Source organism: Mustelus asterias, chromosome 26 (genome assembly GCF_964213995.1).
Source record: "Mustelus asterias chromosome 26, sMusAst1.hap1.1, whole genome shotgun sequence".
NCBI lineage: Eukaryota > Metazoa > Chordata > Chondrichthyes > Carcharhiniformes > Triakidae > Mustelus > Mustelus asterias.
In genome coordinates, this window is record NC_135826.1 from 4,176,102 (window position 1) to 4,194,888 (window position 18,787).

The 18,787-nt window shown below is 40.1% G+C and overlaps 1 protein-coding gene across 2 annotated transcripts in view; it reads right to left on the reverse strand.

Moving 5' to 3' along the window:
• lonp1 (lon peptidase 1, mitochondrial) overlaps positions 1 to 18,787 on the reverse strand; it is a 46,857-nt gene that overhangs the window by 11,175 nt on the left and 16,895 nt on the right. For both annotated transcript variants that reach the window (XM_078198075.1, XM_078198077.1), the window contains 8 exons: positions 11,752 to 11,890; positions 10,479 to 10,657; positions 5,644 to 5,731; positions 5,250 to 5,372; positions 3,496 to 3,612; positions 2,784 to 2,924; positions 1,826 to 1,991; positions 167 to 375 (listed from right to left, as the gene is read on the reverse strand). In XM_078198075.1, the coding sequence (XP_078054201.1) occupies positions 167 to 375; positions 1,826 to 1,991; positions 2,784 to 2,924; positions 3,496 to 3,612; positions 5,250 to 5,372; positions 5,644 to 5,731; positions 10,479 to 10,657; positions 11,752 to 11,890 (1,162 nt within the window). The remainder of the gene's footprint in view (positions 1 to 166; positions 376 to 1,825; positions 1,992 to 2,783; positions 2,925 to 3,495; positions 3,613 to 5,249; positions 5,373 to 5,643; positions 5,732 to 10,478; positions 10,658 to 11,751; positions 11,891 to 18,787) is intronic.

An 18,787-nucleotide genomic window follows, 5' to 3' on the forward strand; every position in this document is an offset into this window, starting at 1 on the left:
CTGTAGGAGTTGGAAATACAGAAATACAGGCATTTTGATTGGTCAATGTATTTTCTTTATATATAGAGGAAGAAGTGATGTATGCTACCTTTTTTTTTGAAGCTGCAGTATAAACTACACAATAACCAGTTTACTAAAGCTCTCAAACAGTGTACTCAAAACTTACCTCAGGCACATGGAGGTGAATGTGGGATTGAGTCAAAATATCATTGGTAGCATCCTTCTGCATGAGAAATGCCCTTGCATACGTATAGGCAATTTTTGCACTTTCCTTCATCACATCTCCCAGTTGACCAGTCATTTCAAGAGAGCCTTCTTTATTTTCCTTGTCCCTTGGTCGACGAAGAGAAGTTTCAACAAAGAGAGTTGACCCACCTGATTGTGAGGATTATGAAGAACAGTTAATTTAACAGTTTCTTGTTATGCAAGAGTACAAAATCCTTTTTATTTCCATCCCAGTTCCTCTTGAAGGGCAGGTGGGGGGGGGAGAAATCACATTATATAGAACTGAAATACTAAAACATATTCATGCTGATGATTTATTGTTTGTATATAGGCTGCAAATTTGTTCTGAAAATTGAAGTAAAATTGAAACTTGGTTCACTGAAGTTTCCATGTAAAAGTTCCCAACTAGTTTTTATCATTATGAAAACATTCAAGTTGGATTCTGCAGGGTAGGCATCTGGGATTTTTAAAAAAAGCGTCACCTAGAAGCTACTCTTTCCCAGTGGCCAGTTTAGGATCACCCTTGGTTCTCTACCCTTGCTGGTACAGTTCACATTCATCCCAGAGCAGACGGAACAGTAGAGTTCATCCATTCTCAGAAATGTTGCATAATCAATATCCATTTTTAGAGAACAATTTATTCCCACTCACTCCTATTTAAAATTTGTTTTTAAGTGCTGATTACATAGGACTGCCCTATTGAAAGATCAGAATCTGATCTTACAGCCATCATTCTTAGGATTTCAGCAATCACATGCCTTCAAGTATGTATTAATTCAGCTCTTTCACTGCAAATCTGCCAAGCCAATTTTCAACAAATGTGATTAAATGTAACTATTCAAGTGAGAATAGTATTAAGACAGAAAAATATAGTAATATTTTTGGGTATTCAAGACATGACGAGAACCAAATGTTACAAATTCAGAAAAAAATGGTAAATGCAGTTGAATGTACGGAAATGTAGGATAATGAGATTGTGCAAAAGTAAAGATATCGTGCAACATGTACTCATAGGGAATGTATTGGAGCAGGAGAGAGTTTGGAATATTGGAGGACAAGTTGATGGTGCAGTAGTTTGAGTAATTTTAAAATGTAAGCTGCACATTTGATAAGACCTTGTTGTCAAAACAGGATGGTGATTTCAGGAAAGCGTTTGTAATTAATTAGCAACGGAAAAGCCAAATTGTTATTATTTGTAAGATTGATAAACCCATCTTTTAAATGTAACAAATCACTGATTGGTCATGCCCATTCCTACCAGAGTGACATTAATATGAGGGTGAAAATTTTAAAAAGTACAAGAATATTTTTTGTGAACTAGAAGCTTATGGAGGTAAGCAAGTACAAGGGTGATGGGTATATGAGATTTAATGTGAGTTAGGATGAGGATAGCAAAGGTTTGGACAGTCTCCAGTTACCTACAGAGGGTAAAAAACAGGAGGTCATCCAGTAGAGCACTGGAATTGTCAAGTCTAGAGGCAACAAGCATAGACAGGGGCATCTGCAGTACATAAGCTGAGGCAGGGTGAAGAGATGTAAGTAGGTGGAAATGTCTCATTAGGTTGCTCTGACTTGATCAATTCAAAGGTCATCCACTTACCCATTGCTGTCCAGGCTAAACCCATTACAACTCCTGGAGGAGTGACATCATACATCCTGTCCACTGTGAAAATAGGTTTTCCGACAAAATCCTGGAGGTTCTCAGGGGTTGCCACTACTGTCTCAGCCTCCTTGTGTACAATTTTATAAGCAGCCTTGCGAAGCACCTGCAGAAGAGAAATTCAATCAAATGGTAAAACATGCTCACAACATAAAACTGAGGTTGAAATGCAAGCCCAACTGCATGATGCATCCGGGCTTTGAAAGCAGTATATAAAAGGAATGTCATGCAACATAACCAGCTCACCAGAACAACCTGCAATGCACCAGTCATAAAAAATCCTACTTTCTGAATATGGGGATAGGGATAAAATAAACAACTTCAAACAAGAGTGACTACAAGAGGATGTCAAAGTTTATTCAGTGCCTACATGTGTGTAAACACACACACTCATTAGGGGTCATTGGATTTGCCCAAAAAAAGCATCTCAGATAGCCTTACTATTGGAATGCACTAAATGGTGTGAAGTCACTGTCAACAAGCAGATATAAACTAAATATGCCATGGTCACGTAATTTCAATTGGAAGGATTCTAACGTGACAGAAGTTGAAAACTGTCAAGCAATCGCTCCAGTACTGGAAGTTAACTGTTTCCCCCCACCCCCAAGTCCCACTGACTTCAATTTTACTATGGCTCAATGATGCCACACTCTGTCAAATGTTGCCTTGATTGGATCAAGAGAAATCACTCTCACCTCCCTGCTAGCATTCAGTTCTTTTGCCCATGCTTAGATCAAGCCTGCTATGAGATCAGGAGCCGAGCCATTCTGGCAGAATTCAAATTGAGCACCTCCAAGTAGGTTATAGCAGCTGAGAAAGAGATCAGTTTAGAGATAGGCTATTTTGTTGGACATCAATGCTGAATATATTGTTTTGTCTGTACCCACAGCGCACTCACCTTCTCCACCTGTTTTTGCAGATTGCGAACCCCACTTTCTCTGCAGTACTGTTTAATCAGAACAGTAAGTGCGTCAGATGTGATCTGCACACTCTCTTTGGTCAGACCACAGGCATTCATTGCTTGAGGAACCAGATAACGCTGCAATAAAATGAGAATAAGTTTGCAATCCATAAAAAAAAAGAAAATTCATTAGTAAAGAGCTACTTTTGAAGTGTAACATCTACTTTTTTGTAGCAAACACAGCAGCCAATCTGTGCATAGCAAGGTCCTATGAACAGCATAGGAGATCAGTAACAAAATCATCTGTTTTTGATAGCATTGGTTAAATGATAAATATCGTCCAGGGCACAAACAGAACTCCACTGTTTATGAATAGTGCCATGGGATATTTTATATCTATTTGAGCAAGCAGACTTCATTTAATTGATTTAATGTCTCAACCAAAAGACCACATCAGCAACAAAATGGTACCTTTGTGTGTTGCAGTACCAGAAGTAAGATTTGAACCTCATGACCTAACTCAGCATTGGAACATAATTAACGGGAAGCTATGAACACAGATGCACGCAAAGAGTTTATAGTCAAGTCAGCAAGACACTCTTCACCTACAATTCAAAGTCCATTTCAGAATTATGGAAAGCAACTTCATGTTCAAAAAGATCTGACAGTTTTTCTTTAGATCTATTGTATTTATTTCTAAATGATTTACCTCAGCAATCGCAAGCTTCTCTTGTGCTACATAGCCAGAAATGTTAATCATCTCCATTCGATCCCGGAGGGGTTCTGGAATTGTTTCAGTCACATTAGCAGTGCAGATAAAAAGTACCTATCAAAGAAAGAGACACAGGATTACAGTAGATCACTCAACAATACAGCCATTTTCTCCCCTCCTATCAAAAAGGATGATTCTCACTGGGTGTGTTTTCACAGATTGCAACTGCTTGGAGACGGGTACTTTTACCTGCAGCACTAGTCCTTACATGACCCCTGATCTCTGGTAACCTGGCCCAAGAAATCCACAAAATCTCATCTTCTTTGTGCCAATATTTCTATGATGAATTATATCTCTTTGAACAAGCAGACTTCATTTAATTGATTTAATATCTCAACCAAAAGACCACATCAGCAACAAAATGTACCTTTGTGTGTGTTGCAGTACCAGAAGTAAGATTTGAACCTCATGACCTAACTCAGCGTTGGAACATAATTAACGGGAAGCTATGAACACAGATGCACGCAAAGAGTTTATAGTCAAGTCACCAAGACACTTCTCATCTACAATTCAAAGTCCATTTCAGAATTATGGAAAGCAATTTCATGTTCAAAAAGATCTGGCAGTAGTTTTTCTTTAGACCTATTGTATTTGGCGACACAGGAAGTTCAGAAAGGGTTGCTTTAGTGTGGTTTCCAATAAGACTACATAACTACACTTTTTTCGCCAAAAACGTATTTGCTTATACGCCCAGCTCCGTGGTATCTCTCACTCACTTGCACATCTGTGTTCATTTCAAGACCAAACAGTTGGAAGCACTATCTGCATTTGAAGAGCATCACAGCTGACCCCAAACTTGTCCCTCTCTAATGCCCACACAGGCATTATGAGAAGGTTACGTGTGAAATCACATTTGGGACTCCCACATTTAATCTTCAATCAGAGCTGTTTTCATTCAGATTTGCTGTATAGGTGGTAAAATTGATCTTTTTAAAATTGGTATCTTTTTGTACTGATCACAAGTCTAGCTGGAAGATGCATGAGAGAACAAGATTATATTTGGCTGGGATATCCTCTACGGTTACAATATTTTCGATGCACTGCAGCCAACAATCATTGTTCAGACTCAGAATAGTCACTCCAGCCAGGCATTGGAAAGCTGTTAAATCATACGGAACCATATCTGAACAAGGGGATTAATAGTCAAGATAAATTCCTCCAGTATACAACTGATAATTCTATTCATTTTTTGTAATCCAAATGTTCATTAATTCAAATTATAGGTTAACTCTATGTAACTAATAGCACAAAGTGAGAATGCATAAAAAATTGATCATTTGAATTAGTGACTTTAAATTAAGCAAGAAAGTGTAATACTGTAACAAGAACAGAGGATGCTGGAAAAATTCAGCAGGTCTGGCAGAATCTATCAGGAGAGAAACACAGCTAACACATTGAGTCACGGACCCTTTGTTGTTTTCTTGTTTCTGAATTGGGGGAATCATCATTTTGGTTCCTAAAATGTTAGCCAGAATTGAGATCTCAGCATCGAATAAAATATGACAAAATAGTGTTTCACTTATAATTTATGAATACATCCCAAAACAGAACTGGTTGTGTTGAGAATTTATAATGACATGCAGAACTTGTAACTGAAAATTAGAACCCATGACACAAGAAAAAGTAAAATCTTGCAGGAGGATCTCGAAAGCAAAGAAAAGGTCGAGACAGGTAGGGAACCCGAAACATACCTTTGACAAGTCAACTGGCACATCAAGGTAATGGTCCAAAAAGTTAAAATTCTGTTCTGGATCAAGTAGTTCCAGGAGTGCTGATGATGGATCGCCCTGGTAACCACGGCCAATCTTATCAATCTGGAACAAGCACAAGCAATTGTACAGGATCAGACATGTGAAAACACGCTGCGAGCAACATAACCAGCAATGGACAAGAAAAAAACCAATTCATTCGTAATTCCATCATTACAGATCAATTAAATGTAGTGCAATATAAAAATCAGAATATAGTGAAATGGTTACCATGAGCTCAAGTTATAGTGAACTATAGATCACCACTGGGATTTTGCAAAGGCTGTCAGAACTCAGGCCTCTGGTACTAATTACAACTATTTTTAAAGAATCTTACCTCATCAATAAGAACCAATGGATTTTCAGTCTTGGTTTTCTTCAGGCACTGAATGACTTTTCCAGGCATAGCTCCAACATATGTCCTCCTATGAGAAAAGAAATACAACATGCAGCTTACTATTACTGTCAACACTTCGGCATTGAGCATAAATGTATATTCTAGCTGACAGCATAAATGGATGAAGATGGAAAATAAATACATTAATAAGCAGGAGTGATATACAGTAGGTTGCCTGTGACAGTACATAGATAGGCCAGCAAAATGGACAAACAAATAGACGGATTTCATGCAGAGAAGTTTGAAGATGCATTTTGGCAGAAGGAATGGGGAGAGGCAATACAGACTTAATGGCACAATTATAAAGAGTGTGTAGGAGCAGAGGGACCTGGGGGTGCATGTGCATCAAAGACAGGACATAGAGAGAATGGTTAGCAAAGTATATGGAATCTTGGGCTCCTTAACTAAAGGCATTGAGTACACAGCAGGGAAGTAATGCTAAACCTATATAAAGTTCACATTGGGCCCCAACCAGTGTCATATTCAGTTCTGGGCACCGTACTTTACCAAGAATGTGAGGGGGCTTGACAAGCTACAGAGGATACTTAGCAAAATGGTTCCAGGCATGAGGGAATTTAGCTACAAGGTAGGTTGGAGAAGCCAAAGTTGTTCTCCTTGGAGCAGAGGAGGTTAAGGGGAAATCTGATACAAGTATTACGATAGGTTTGGGTAAGGTAGACAAAGAAAAGCTGTCCCATTAGCTTTTGGTACAAGGACCTGGAGCCACAGATTTAAGATTTTGGGCAAAAGATGCAGAGAGAATATGGGGAAGATTTTTTTAATGCAACAAAAGCATTAAACCTGGAACTCGCTTTCTACAAGTGTGGTGGATGAAGAAACAAACAATCAATGATTTCAAAAGGAAACTAAATGGGCACTTGGAAGGAAATAAACATGCAGAGCAAGGTAGTGGGACTGGTCGAGTGCTTCACCCAACCAGCATGGACTTCGTGGAGCCGGATGCTGTGCTATAAATGATTATGGGTGGGATTTTCCGGCCACGCTCGCCCCAGGACTGGAAAAATCCCGCTTGAGGTCCATGTCCTGCCTGCTACAAGTCCCACCTGTTACGATTCCTGGGGCGGGCAGGATGAGAAAATTCCACCCTATGACTCTATAAAAGGTTATGTCAACATAAACAATAAAAGTAGTTACGATATAGATAGCTGCTCAAGGCAAGTCACTTCATTACCCGCTGCAATGCATATGGGAGGGAGGACTTTCAAAGTTTGATAAAACGCATTAAGGTTTAAGAATCCAAAACTTCCCAGCTGAAGCTACAATAGTTTTGTATTAGGTTCTGCAATCAGTATAAAACACGAGGCTGAGTTTAGCTTTTTAATCCTGAATTCAGTAGCTCAGACCCAGGTGTAATCCCACCCAATTGCATGCACTAACCATAATACTGGGCTCCTAACTATTTCATTTTATTCTGTAAATTGTACTTTAATAGAACTGCCTCTAGTCATGCACCAGAAAGCTGGTCTCACAAAAAGAACAGTGGGCTAACCAAGCTCATGGTCTTATAATTATTTGCAGAAGTCTGAGCACTGGAGAGAAGGGATGGGAGAGTTAATATACTGATGAGATCAGCTTCAATGAGTGAGGTAGGATTTTACAGGTAAGTTTCAATGGGCCAGGTGATCTGTTCCCATGTCTGATTTTTTGTTTGTTCTTTATGATTCTAATCTCAGCAACAGGAGCACTTCAAAATCCACAGCATTAATTTGTTCATCTACTAAACCTGTTAGGACTGTACTTAGAGCTGTTGCTATAGACACATTGTAAATTAGAATAGCAAGGTTCATCAATAAATAGTGAATACCTCATTGAATTAAATTAATACATTAATACCAAATACCTAATGTTTATATTGAGGTCAGCAAACTGGTAACAGTTAGTTTGACAATTTAAAAAAATACTCATCAGCATTAAAGGCCTTTCAGTACCGTCCACATCAACAGGTTCTCATCTTCCTTTTGGTACGAGACAAATCTTCCAAAACAAGATGAAGCAGAAACACCAAGTGTGACACTACACAAGCATTATTCTGGGGTTGTCATTTTATATGTCTACAACTCCCAGGGTTCTGGGAGATCCAGCAACTTTAGTTAACCTCAAATGTAAACATTTCACTGTTAATCCTCCTTCCTTCTATAATTCACATACAGAACAGACTTAACTGGTATCCTGTGATTAATCTATACAAAGTATAACTTTCAATTTTCAGGTTCAATCATGCAAGTCCTTTGAAGACTTGGTGGAAACCTTGTTCCTTTATACACCATGTTTTGCCTACACCAAAAAAGCATTCACCACCTCATGGCGTACACTCCTGAATCTTTGAAAACAGTCTTTTCACATTTTACTTACTTCAAGAGCAACTTATCTCAAACAAATGATATCACCTCAGCAGCCCTTGGCAAGACAAAATTTAAGCACTTTTAAAAAATCAAACAAGCTCCTTTCTGGCAATATTCAGTCTTCTCAGATTCCTTAAAAGTCAAAAAATGAAAGAGATTGCTGGATAGTTATGAGCTGTACACATTTGTTATCCGTAGTATTGCTCAATGATGAAAGGGTTAAAAAAAGCTTTTCTGGAAGACTTTGCTCTAATCAAAAACGCTGAAAGTGGGAATACGCACAACCGCTTAAAAAAATGCATTACTTTAGTACTTCTCTCCGCATGTAGCACTATTTACATAAACTCCATTCCTCTTATGTTATTCTTTTCACAATATCATTATGGTAGTTATTGTAATTTATCACCACCAAGTCCCCAGCGGATTATGGTTGACAGCAATCAATAAGTAGCACCCCCTGCTGAAATTCTTTTCAAAAAAATCAATTCGAGTGAACAAGTCTGAATATATATTTTAGATATTATGAGCACAAGCGAAACAGCAACCAGCAGTACTATCGCAATCAGTGTACAGCCACAGGTTGGATGGCAGAAAGAAGACATCAACCAGGATTTCAATTTCTGACCACCAAGCGTGGATAATTAAATGTGGCTGATAGAAAATTAACAGAAAAGAGACAGTCACAAAATCCATTGTTATGATGTTAAATGAGAGAATAGCCTAAAACCCAGAGGGGTAACTTGTAAGACTGGTTCATGGTGGCGTATGTGTTTTATTGGTATTGCATGAGGAATGATGTACAGCCCAGTAAGAAAACAGTCCAGTTGTTGTGTGAACAATTATAAAGAATATTTATCAACTTTAAAAGAACAAATACACATATGACAAGGACTATGATACTCCATGACACTTAAGATGGTTATTCACACAGTTTCCCCCTTCGTCCCCAAAACTACTGACACTTTACCTGAACTCTTGAGACACCCCTTTCCGAAACAACATTAAGTTACTCATGAGCTGAATCCAGCAAATAATTACCACAACCAGGTTAAGGTGGCCAAATCTGGGAAATCTTCCATTTCAGCTGTCGCTCTCCCTTGCCTTCCTGTTTTTCTGTCGTTAGGGTTCTACAGTTATACCATTTCTTTCCCTTTGATTTTACTCCCCTATGGAGTCTGCTTTTGGCAGGTATGTGTCAATTTCCTTGGCTGGAATTCTCCCAAAAAAATTCAAAGTGTCGAATTCGCATGAAAACTGGAGTAATACACGCTGTTTTTTTCAGTGGGAATTCAGAGAAGACTCGCCCACATTCCGTGCACTGCAGAGGTCACTAGCACGTATATCATTAAAAAAATCAGGGGGCAGGGCCTATTCTCGCTGGAGAAGTCGGCAGCATAGCACTGAGTGAGCCATTGTGCATGCGCCGATCTGTCAGCGCCAAGATTGGCACATGTGCAGTAGGCCCGCACTGCCAGCTTCCCAATTGCTGGCCAGCCCCACGATCCCCGCATCAACGACCCTCCACCCCCACACAGCCCAATTGCTGGCCCCCTGACTATTCTTGGGCCAGCCCCAAAGACCACCCCCGGACTCTTCCCCCCCATGCAGTACCGACCACTCGAGCAGGCTGACCCTCCAAATCGTTGGCCACCCTTCTTCCCCCACTGATCCTGTCTACAGAGTGACAGTGGGACCCCCCAACCCCACCAATTGCCCCACCCCATCAGGCCCCGACCCCTTTGGCACTGCCCCATGCCTGATGGGTAGCACCAAGGTGTCCCCTGGGCAGTGCCAGGCTGGGCCCCCTTGGGCAGTGCTAGGGGGCCCAGGCTGGCACTCCCAAAGTGCCATTGCCTAGGGAACCCCCCACCGTCTAACATTATGGGAGCCCCCCTCCCCTCCGATTTCTGGCGTGGATGTGAAGCTGCCAGAAATCCGGCTCTGGGAGACGCTTTCGGGGCAGAAACGCATGCACGAACTCCGCAAATCGGCCGATGCAAGAATCTCCTGGCTCGCTGCGGTAAAAAGTTACCGCAGCGGGATGGGAGAATCGCCCCCTCTTATCTCCACTTTGAAGTTGCCATTTTTATAGCCCCATTGTTCTCTTTAGTCACATATGTAAAATATTTATTTCCTACTGATTGGTTAATTCGCATCTCATCAATTCTTCAGCTGTCTGCCTCTAACTCACTGCTTTGACGTTTTTAATTTTTCCCAATTTTGAACACCATATATTTTTGGCTGGATTATGGGACCTTTAAAAAAAAACTTCAACTGGGATATTTATTTAATATCAATTCAGAACCTGTGCAGGACATGGCATTCACAAGCTCTAACTATAGTTACCATCTGCTGCAAGTACTCACAGTACAGTAATGACATGGTTTAAATGCAATCAGAGGATTACAATACCTGTGACCCTTGATTTCTGCTACATCAGTCATTCCTCCAACACTAAACCGGAAATACTCTCGGTTTAATGCTCTTGCTATGGAGCGCGCAATGCTGGTCTTGCCAACTCCAGGTGGACCGTAGAAGCATAGAATCTTCCCTTGGGTTGTGCCACGCAGTTGGCTAACGGCAATAAATTCCTGGAAACAGAACAGATGTACATTATGAACTCAGGCGTACGGATTTATCCCACCTGACAGGAGCTCCATGTTGGTGCTGCGATGAAATAAAATAGAGAATTCAGAAGAAGCTTTCTTTACCTAAAGAGTGGAGAGTACTTGAGACTCAAAATCATAGGGTCAGGGGTATAATTAGGGGAAATTAGATAAGGAGAAGCACAAAGAGAATACTGAGTTATATAGATAGAGTTTGACCAGGAAAGATGGAAGGAAGTTCAAGTGGAACATCAACACAGGCATGAACTGATGGAACCAAATGGCCTGTTTCTGTGTTGTATAGCCTAAGCAAGTTTAGCATCAATGTGAACTGCAGGACATCAAGGCCCAAACCCGTAAGTGGCGAGATCCCCTGGAGAAGACACTCGCACCATTTTAGATTTGACACTACACAGCTCCAGTAACTTCATAATTCCAATTACAGCATTGTCTGAAATTAAACAATCGGGGCATCTTTTAAACCCATTTGGAGTTAATTTTAAGTGCTTAGACAATGCTCTAAATACATGTCTTAATGTTAGGTAGAATAGCACACAGGCACACTTTATCCTCTGCAGAGCAGCAGTTTAGAGCAGGCTGCAAGAACAAGCTGGTAAAAGCAAATTACTGCGAATGTTGTAATCTGAAACAAAAACAGAAAATGCTGGAAAATCTCAGCAGGTGGAGAGACAACAGCTAACGTTTCAAGTCTGGAAGATCTTTCGTCAGAACAAAGTGGTGTCTGGCTGGAACCCACACTCCAACAGAAGATGGAATCTTGTTGATTCAGGCGTTAAGTGCACCATGAAGGATAGGACACGTTCAGAACATCCTGAGCTTAAGCCCAGTCTCAGCCAAGCCAGTTTCAAACAGGATCTGTAATAGACCTCAGTAACTTCCAAACAGAAAAAGGAAATCTGGGACAATTTATCCAATTCTCTCCTTCTCCGGGGAAGTATGTTCGATCTACTCCACACTGTTCCTAAGCTAAATGAGCATGGGGAGCAAATTATATGCTGGAAGGGCACAGATCATTAGCCATTGAATGTGTACAGAACTGACAATTAGTCAACTCATACCAGGATGCGTTTTTTGACCTCCTCCATGCCATAATGATCCTCCTCCAGCACCTCGTTGGCTCGTTTCAGATCCATGTTTTCTTCACTGCATTTTCCCCAAGGCATTGTCGTCAGCCAGTCCAAGTAATTCCGAGTCACGCTAAAGTAGGTGAAGGGAAAACAAAATTCAGCAAGAGCAAAAGTAAGTATAACCAAGCAACTCAATGGGTAGAATCTGCCAAGCCTGTCAGTGGCTGAAAGCTACTGGGGTAGCTTAATTTGACATGAGGCTAAAAAAAAAAATCAGTTTCCTGACGGTGGATGAACTGTAGCAATTCTGACTTTAAGGGGGAATTTTAAGGGGGGGGGGGGGGGGGAAATGGTGAAGGGGGTTTATAAATAAGAAGCCTAGCATTAATTAGACTTAAAATTATGGTAGTTGAGCAGAAATGCAAATTCCAGGTCAACTTTTCCACCACAACAAATAGGTTGAAACGTTTTTTCAACTTTGTTCCTTAGCAGAAAATCTGCAAAAAGTGGCAATCTGCAATATAAAACTGAAAATACAATGGCCAAACAGAACAGAGGTGAGAGCCACGAAAAGGAGTGACAGAGAGAACAAAAGAAAAATCAGTGATGTTAGAAGATAGCAAATAGCTGACCGGTTGGTGAGTATTACAACATTATTTTTGTCTGTTTAAGTCACGGCAACTGTTTAAAGTAGAAAATGAGAAATGACATTTATTACTCTATTGTTAGATTTTAAAAATAAATGAATTAATATATAAATATTCATTTAATTAAATTCATTCGGGCCATCATTAGACAAACAGATAATAAAAGAGTAGTGATGGCAGGGCAGGTTATGTGCCTGGACTGTAAGATGTGGGAATTTGAGGACAGCAAGACTGCCTCAGATTTCCACCTCAGCCTTCAGTCTCTCTGGCTCAGAGTCAACTACAGTGCAAGTTAGAGACACTCCAAAACATAAGGGACTTCTGTATAGCTTTATCAAGGACACTGTCAGAGCCCAGGGGAAAGCACAGATTCAGGAAAGGGAATGAATGAAGCAGGATAGTGGGGACTTGGGGAGAGTTTGAAGAGAAGGTCCCAGACACACTAGTCTAGTCCAACAGGTTTGATCTGCTAGTTACTTGGAAGGAGAAAAAGTGCACAGAGGGCAATGCAGACTTGCTCAGAACACTGTTCAAGGATTGGGGTGAGATGAGAGGAGAGCAGAAAGGGCAAGAAATAAAGAAATGATAGGGGATTCCATAATCAAGGGATAGATAGCATCCTCTGCAACCACAAACAAAAATCCCATAGAGTGTGTTGCTTGCCAACTGCTAGGTTAGGGAATATCTCATGGTGGCTGAAGAGAAATTTGGAGAGAGATAGGGGGAGATAATCCGTTGCCTTAGTCCAAATCGAAGGAAACAATATTAGATAGGAAGAGGAAATAAGTCCTTTTGCTGGAATATTACGAGTTAGGAGCTCAATTAAAAGGTGACACTTCTAGGATAATAATCTCCAAATTATTGTCTGACCTGCATGCAAATGGGCATAGAAACAAACCAACAGCCAGAAGAGGAGAACTGGCAAGTGCCTAAAGAGCTGCTGTGGGGGGGTCCCTTTTCATGGGACATTAGTGGCAATACTGCAACAGAAAGGAGATGTGCTGAGGCAGCCAAAAATACCTAAACCAGGGTGGGACATGGCCTAATGGAAAGTAATGTACTTGAAATTAAAATCAGCCTACATACAAATGAAATGGGAAAGGAGAAAATAGGAAAAAATAAACTAGATGGCTAGGGAATAAGTAGAATTATGGAACAGAAAAGAAAATGGGTAAAAATAAAGTAGGAAGAATTGCTCTTAAAATTAGTTAAACTCTGTACAGTGATGCACAGTGTGTATTAAAACATGAGAACTGGAGTCAATAATACATTATGAGAAATCAGAGACAGTAGGGATTATTGAGACCTGGCTACAGAAAATTCAGTGTTGGGAAAGCACTTCAATATATAAAATATTTAGAAAAGATAGAAAAGGGAAAAAGGGGAGGGGAGTAATTGTACTTATTAGGGAAAACTTTGGTAGCAGAAAATAAAATTATGTTGCTATCAGCAACACAGAAATAGAATTTTTATGGATAGAGGTGAAAATTAAAGGATTAGCCACACTAATTGGGATAGTGCAGAAATCACAACCAGTGGGAGGAAGGTGGGGAAAGAAATATATAAACAATTTAAGGAAATAAGTAAGAAATATAGAATAATCATTTGAAAGTTCAACTACCTTGATATCAATGTCAGAAGAGGTAGGTGAAAAGGATAAGAGAATGGAGTTCCAACAATTAGTACAAGACTCCTTTCCAAATCAAAATGCAAGAAGCCCAATAAGGAGTATTCAATAATGGGAATGAGCCAGAGCAGAAAATGGAAACCAAAATATTATATGCCATGATAATAATTGAGAAAGACTAGTATGATAAAGACCAGAGTAATAGATTAGAGAAAACAATTTTATGGGGATGAGAATATAACATAGCAAAATAAAAAGAACAACAATATGGGCAAACAATAATGTAGAGCAGCAATGGAAAACATTTAAAACTGGTGTTCAAAGTCCTAGAAAATTATACCTTGCAAAACAAACAAGAACAAGCTAAACATTATTAGTGTGGATGAATAAGCAAAATAATTGAGAAAAGACAGACTCGAAGTACATGCCTAGCAGGGGAGGGCTTGACAAGGGAGAATACTAAAAAGAAGTTTTTAAAAACAAAACAAAGGGTAAAGAGGAACTATGAAACTATCAAGGGACATAAAACAAAAAAAAAGTAAAATATTTTATAGGCACAAATAAACAAGAGTAAAAACAGCATGGGAATATCTCCCTTCTTGAATATAGGCAAAACATTAGTTAGCCCTTAGCTCTCTAGCACTACACCACCTTTCTCTAATGAATTAATGGAAATTCACTGTCTCTACCATCTTTTTTCTAGTTTCTTTTAAAATGCCAGAATTAATCTTTCCAGACAAAGAGAGTTATTCTCTAAGTTTGATTAGTTTATTTAACATTTCACTTATTTTAATGCAGTTCATAGAATCTATACAAGGCAGAAGGCGGCCATTCAGCCCATCAAGTCTGCACCAACTTACCCCACTAAGCCCCCTAACCTATATATCTTGGGATAGATACTAAGGGGCAATTTAGCATGATCAATCAACGTGACCTGCATATCTTTGGACTGTGGGAGGAAACTGGAGCAGCTGGAGGAAACCCACACAGACACAGGGAGAATGTGCAAACACCACACAGACAGGGTTAGAATTGAACCCGGGTCCCTGGCGCTGAGAGGCAGCAGTGATAACCACTGTGCCACCGTGCTGCCCCACCACGGAGTGAGAGAGATTAAACATGTCCAGGAAACTAGAGACCCCTCAGCTTATCAGCGGTAGGATAAATAAATAACGGAATCCCCGTTAAAAATGAGAATAGAAGAGCAGCAAGAAACCATCAATATATTGAATTGTCAGCATGGATTTGAACAGGAAACGTCATGCTTTACCAACCTCATTGAATTTGGGTAAACAGTAAATAGAAAAGGGAATGCATAAATAACGTATCTAGATTTTCAAAAGGCCTTTGAAAGGGTATCACATAATAGATGAATGAATAAATGGAGTTTAACCCTGACAAATGCGAGGTGATTCATTTTGGTAGGACAAATTTAAATGTGGATTACAGGGTCAAAGGTAGGGTTCTGAAGAATGTGGAGGAACAGAGAGATCTTGGGGTTCATATCCATAGATCTCTGAAGGTTGCCACTCAAGTGGATAGAGCCGTGAAGAAGGCCTATAGTGTGTTGGCGTTCATTAACAGGGGGTTTGAGTTTAAGAGCCGTGGAGTTATGCTGCAACTGTACAGGACCTTGGTGAGACCACATTTGGAATATTGTGTGCAGTTCTGGTCACCTCACTACAAGAAGGATGTGGAGACACTGGAAAGAGTGCAAAGGAGATTTACCAGGATGCTGCCTGGTTTGGAGGGTAGGTCTTATGAGGAAAGGTTGAGGGAACTTGGGCTTTTCTCTTTGGAGCGGAGGAGGTTGAGAGGAGACTTGATAGAGGTTTATAAGATGATGAGGGTGATAGATAGAGTGAACGTTCAAAGACTATTTCCTCGGGTGAATGGAGCGGTAACTAGGGGGCATAACTATAGGGTTCATGGTGGGAGATATAGGAAGGATGTCCGAGGTAGTTTTTTAATCAGAGAGTGGTTGGTGTGTGGAGTGGACTGCCTGCAGGGATAGTGGAGTCAGAAACTTTAGGAACATTTAAGAAGCAATTGGATAGGCACATGGAGTACTTCGGGATGATAGGGAGGAAATAGCTTGATCTGGGTTTCAGACAAAGCTCGGCACAACATCGTGGGCCGAAGGGCCTGTTCTGTGCTGTACTGTTCTATGTTCTATGAATAAGATCAGAGAATCCAGAGTCAGGGGGCAAGAAGCAGAATGCATAGTCAGCTGGCTTCAAGACAGAAAGCACAGAATAGGTGTAAAGGGCATAAAAACAGAAAATACTGTGGAAAGAAAAGCTCAGCAGGCCCTACGATTTTCTTTAACTTTCAAATTTCTAGCACCCACAGTATTCTGCCTTTATTTTAAAGGACAAAGCGTAGTTGTTAAGAAGGTGGGTGTGGGCAGTGGTGTCCCACAAGGTTCAGTACTCAGGCCATTGTTATTCACAATTTATATTAACCATTCAGGCTTTGAAATCAAAAACACAATTTCAAAGTTTGGAGACACCACCAAATTTGGGGGTGTGGGGTTGTTACCGAGGATAGATTGCATCAACAAAATGCAAGGAGATAGCAACAAATTTGCAGAATGGGTATACAAAATTGGCAAAAAAATGTAAACAGAATAGTTTTCCAAAAAAAATTAGGAGGTTGTGTATTTTTTAGAAAATGAGAATCTGACTGGGTTAAAGGAATAAAGCTACCCGGGAGAACCAATACACAAATCCAAAGTAGCGACACAAGTTAACATGGCCATAAAACAGGTAACCAAACACTAAAATCTATTTCTGAAGGGACAGTACTAAAAGGAATTAAAGATGTTATACTAAAACCACATCAACTTTTTGTTACACCCACACCTATTCTTATTTTATTAAGAAAAGATTTAGATGTACTGGAGAAAATGTAAAAACAATTTACAAAAATGTAGGAATATCAGGAAAGGAGGAACAGGCTCGTTCTCTTTGTATCTCTTAAAACACTGTGGGATGATCGAATGCAGGTCTTTAAAACTGTGAAAGGTTTGGATAGAGTGGGGAAAGGCTGCTAAGTCAGTTACCAAGAAATCAAAATGGGGAACTCAGGAAACTTCTTTACCCAGAGAATGTGGAACTCAAGTACGTGTTGTGGTTGAAGTCAATAGCATAGATGTATTTAAGGGTAATCCCAATAAGCATAATGGAGAGAAGGGAATAGAGGATTATGCTCAGAATTAAACAAGAAAGATGGGAGGAAACACCAACTGGACCTCCAAAACCTGCATACTCAGCTCAGGCTGGATGGTTTGTTTCTGTGCTATACATCCTAAGTAACATTTCAGGTGAGTAACCCATCATCAAAACTCATCTAAAAAAAAAAGTGTAGTGAATTCAGAAATTTGGAAAAGAACTTGTTGCTCCTCTACAGATTTTAAGTCACCATTAGATTCTTTTGGTTTCGTTACCATCAAGTAATTTATAAGTGGGTCTCACATACCCAGTTTACCTTGTACGGCACAATATCTGGTCATACTACCAAAGATGTATGAACCACAACACCAAATGTACTTCTCCAACCTTCTGTCATAGACTCACTGTTTACTTGACATGAGGTCAGATATGAATTGGCAAAATGTGCTATTTAAACACACCATAATTGAACAAATGTATGCTTTACAATAAAGTTAACCTTATTAAAACTTATTTCATTTTATTTGTTAATGGGATGTGGGTGGCACTGGCAAGGCCAGTATTTATTGCCCTTCCCCAATTGCCCCCCAAAAAGATAGTAGTGAACCATCTTCTTGAACAACTGCAATCCTTGTGTCGTGGGTACACCTACAGTGCTCTCAGGGTGAGTATTCCAGGATTTTGGCCCAACAACAATGAAGAACTACAATATATTTCCATGTAAGGATTGTGTGTGACTTGGAAGAAAACTTGCAGCTGATGTTACCATGTGCTTGCAGCCCATGTCCTTCTGGGGATAGAGGCAGAACCATTTTAGAGATGTCAAAGGATCCTTTGCAAAATGCTGCAGTGTACTTTAAAGATGGCACATGCAGCTGCTACTGGTGGTGGAGAGAATGTTTAAGGTGATGGGCAGGCTATCGATCAAGCAGGTTGTTCTGTCCTGGATGTTGTTCAGATTCTTGCATGTTGTTGGATCAGCAATCATCCAAGCAAATGGAAAGTATTCCATAACACTCCTGACTTAGGCCTTATAGATGATGAACAGGCTTTGGAGAGTCAGGAGATGAGATCACGTGCTGCAGAATTCACAGCTTCTGACTTCCTCTTGAGCACAGAATTCATATGGCTGGTCCAGTCAAGTATCTAGTCAATGGTAATCCCCAGATGTTAAAGGGGGAATATTCAGTGATGGTAATACAGTTGAATGTCAAGGGAATTGGTCATTACCTGGTACATCTGTGGCAAAAATGTTACTGATTGCTTATCAGCCCAAGCTTGAATGTTGTCCAGGTCAGGACTGCTTCAGTATCTGAGGAATTGCAAATGAGCAATGCAATCATCAGTGAATCATCGTGGAGGAAGGTCATTGATGAAGCAGCTGAAGATGACTGGACCTAGAGGCCTAGGCATTGATGTTCTGGGGCCAAGATGATTGGCCCAATTAGCTTCTGCAATTATTGAATTAATAGATCATCCAGACTTTGAGTCTGGATAATTTATCGGAAGATATAAATGCCCTCCATTGACCCAAGTTGAAGATGTATGAAAGAAGTCTCATTTTACAAATTGGTTCATCT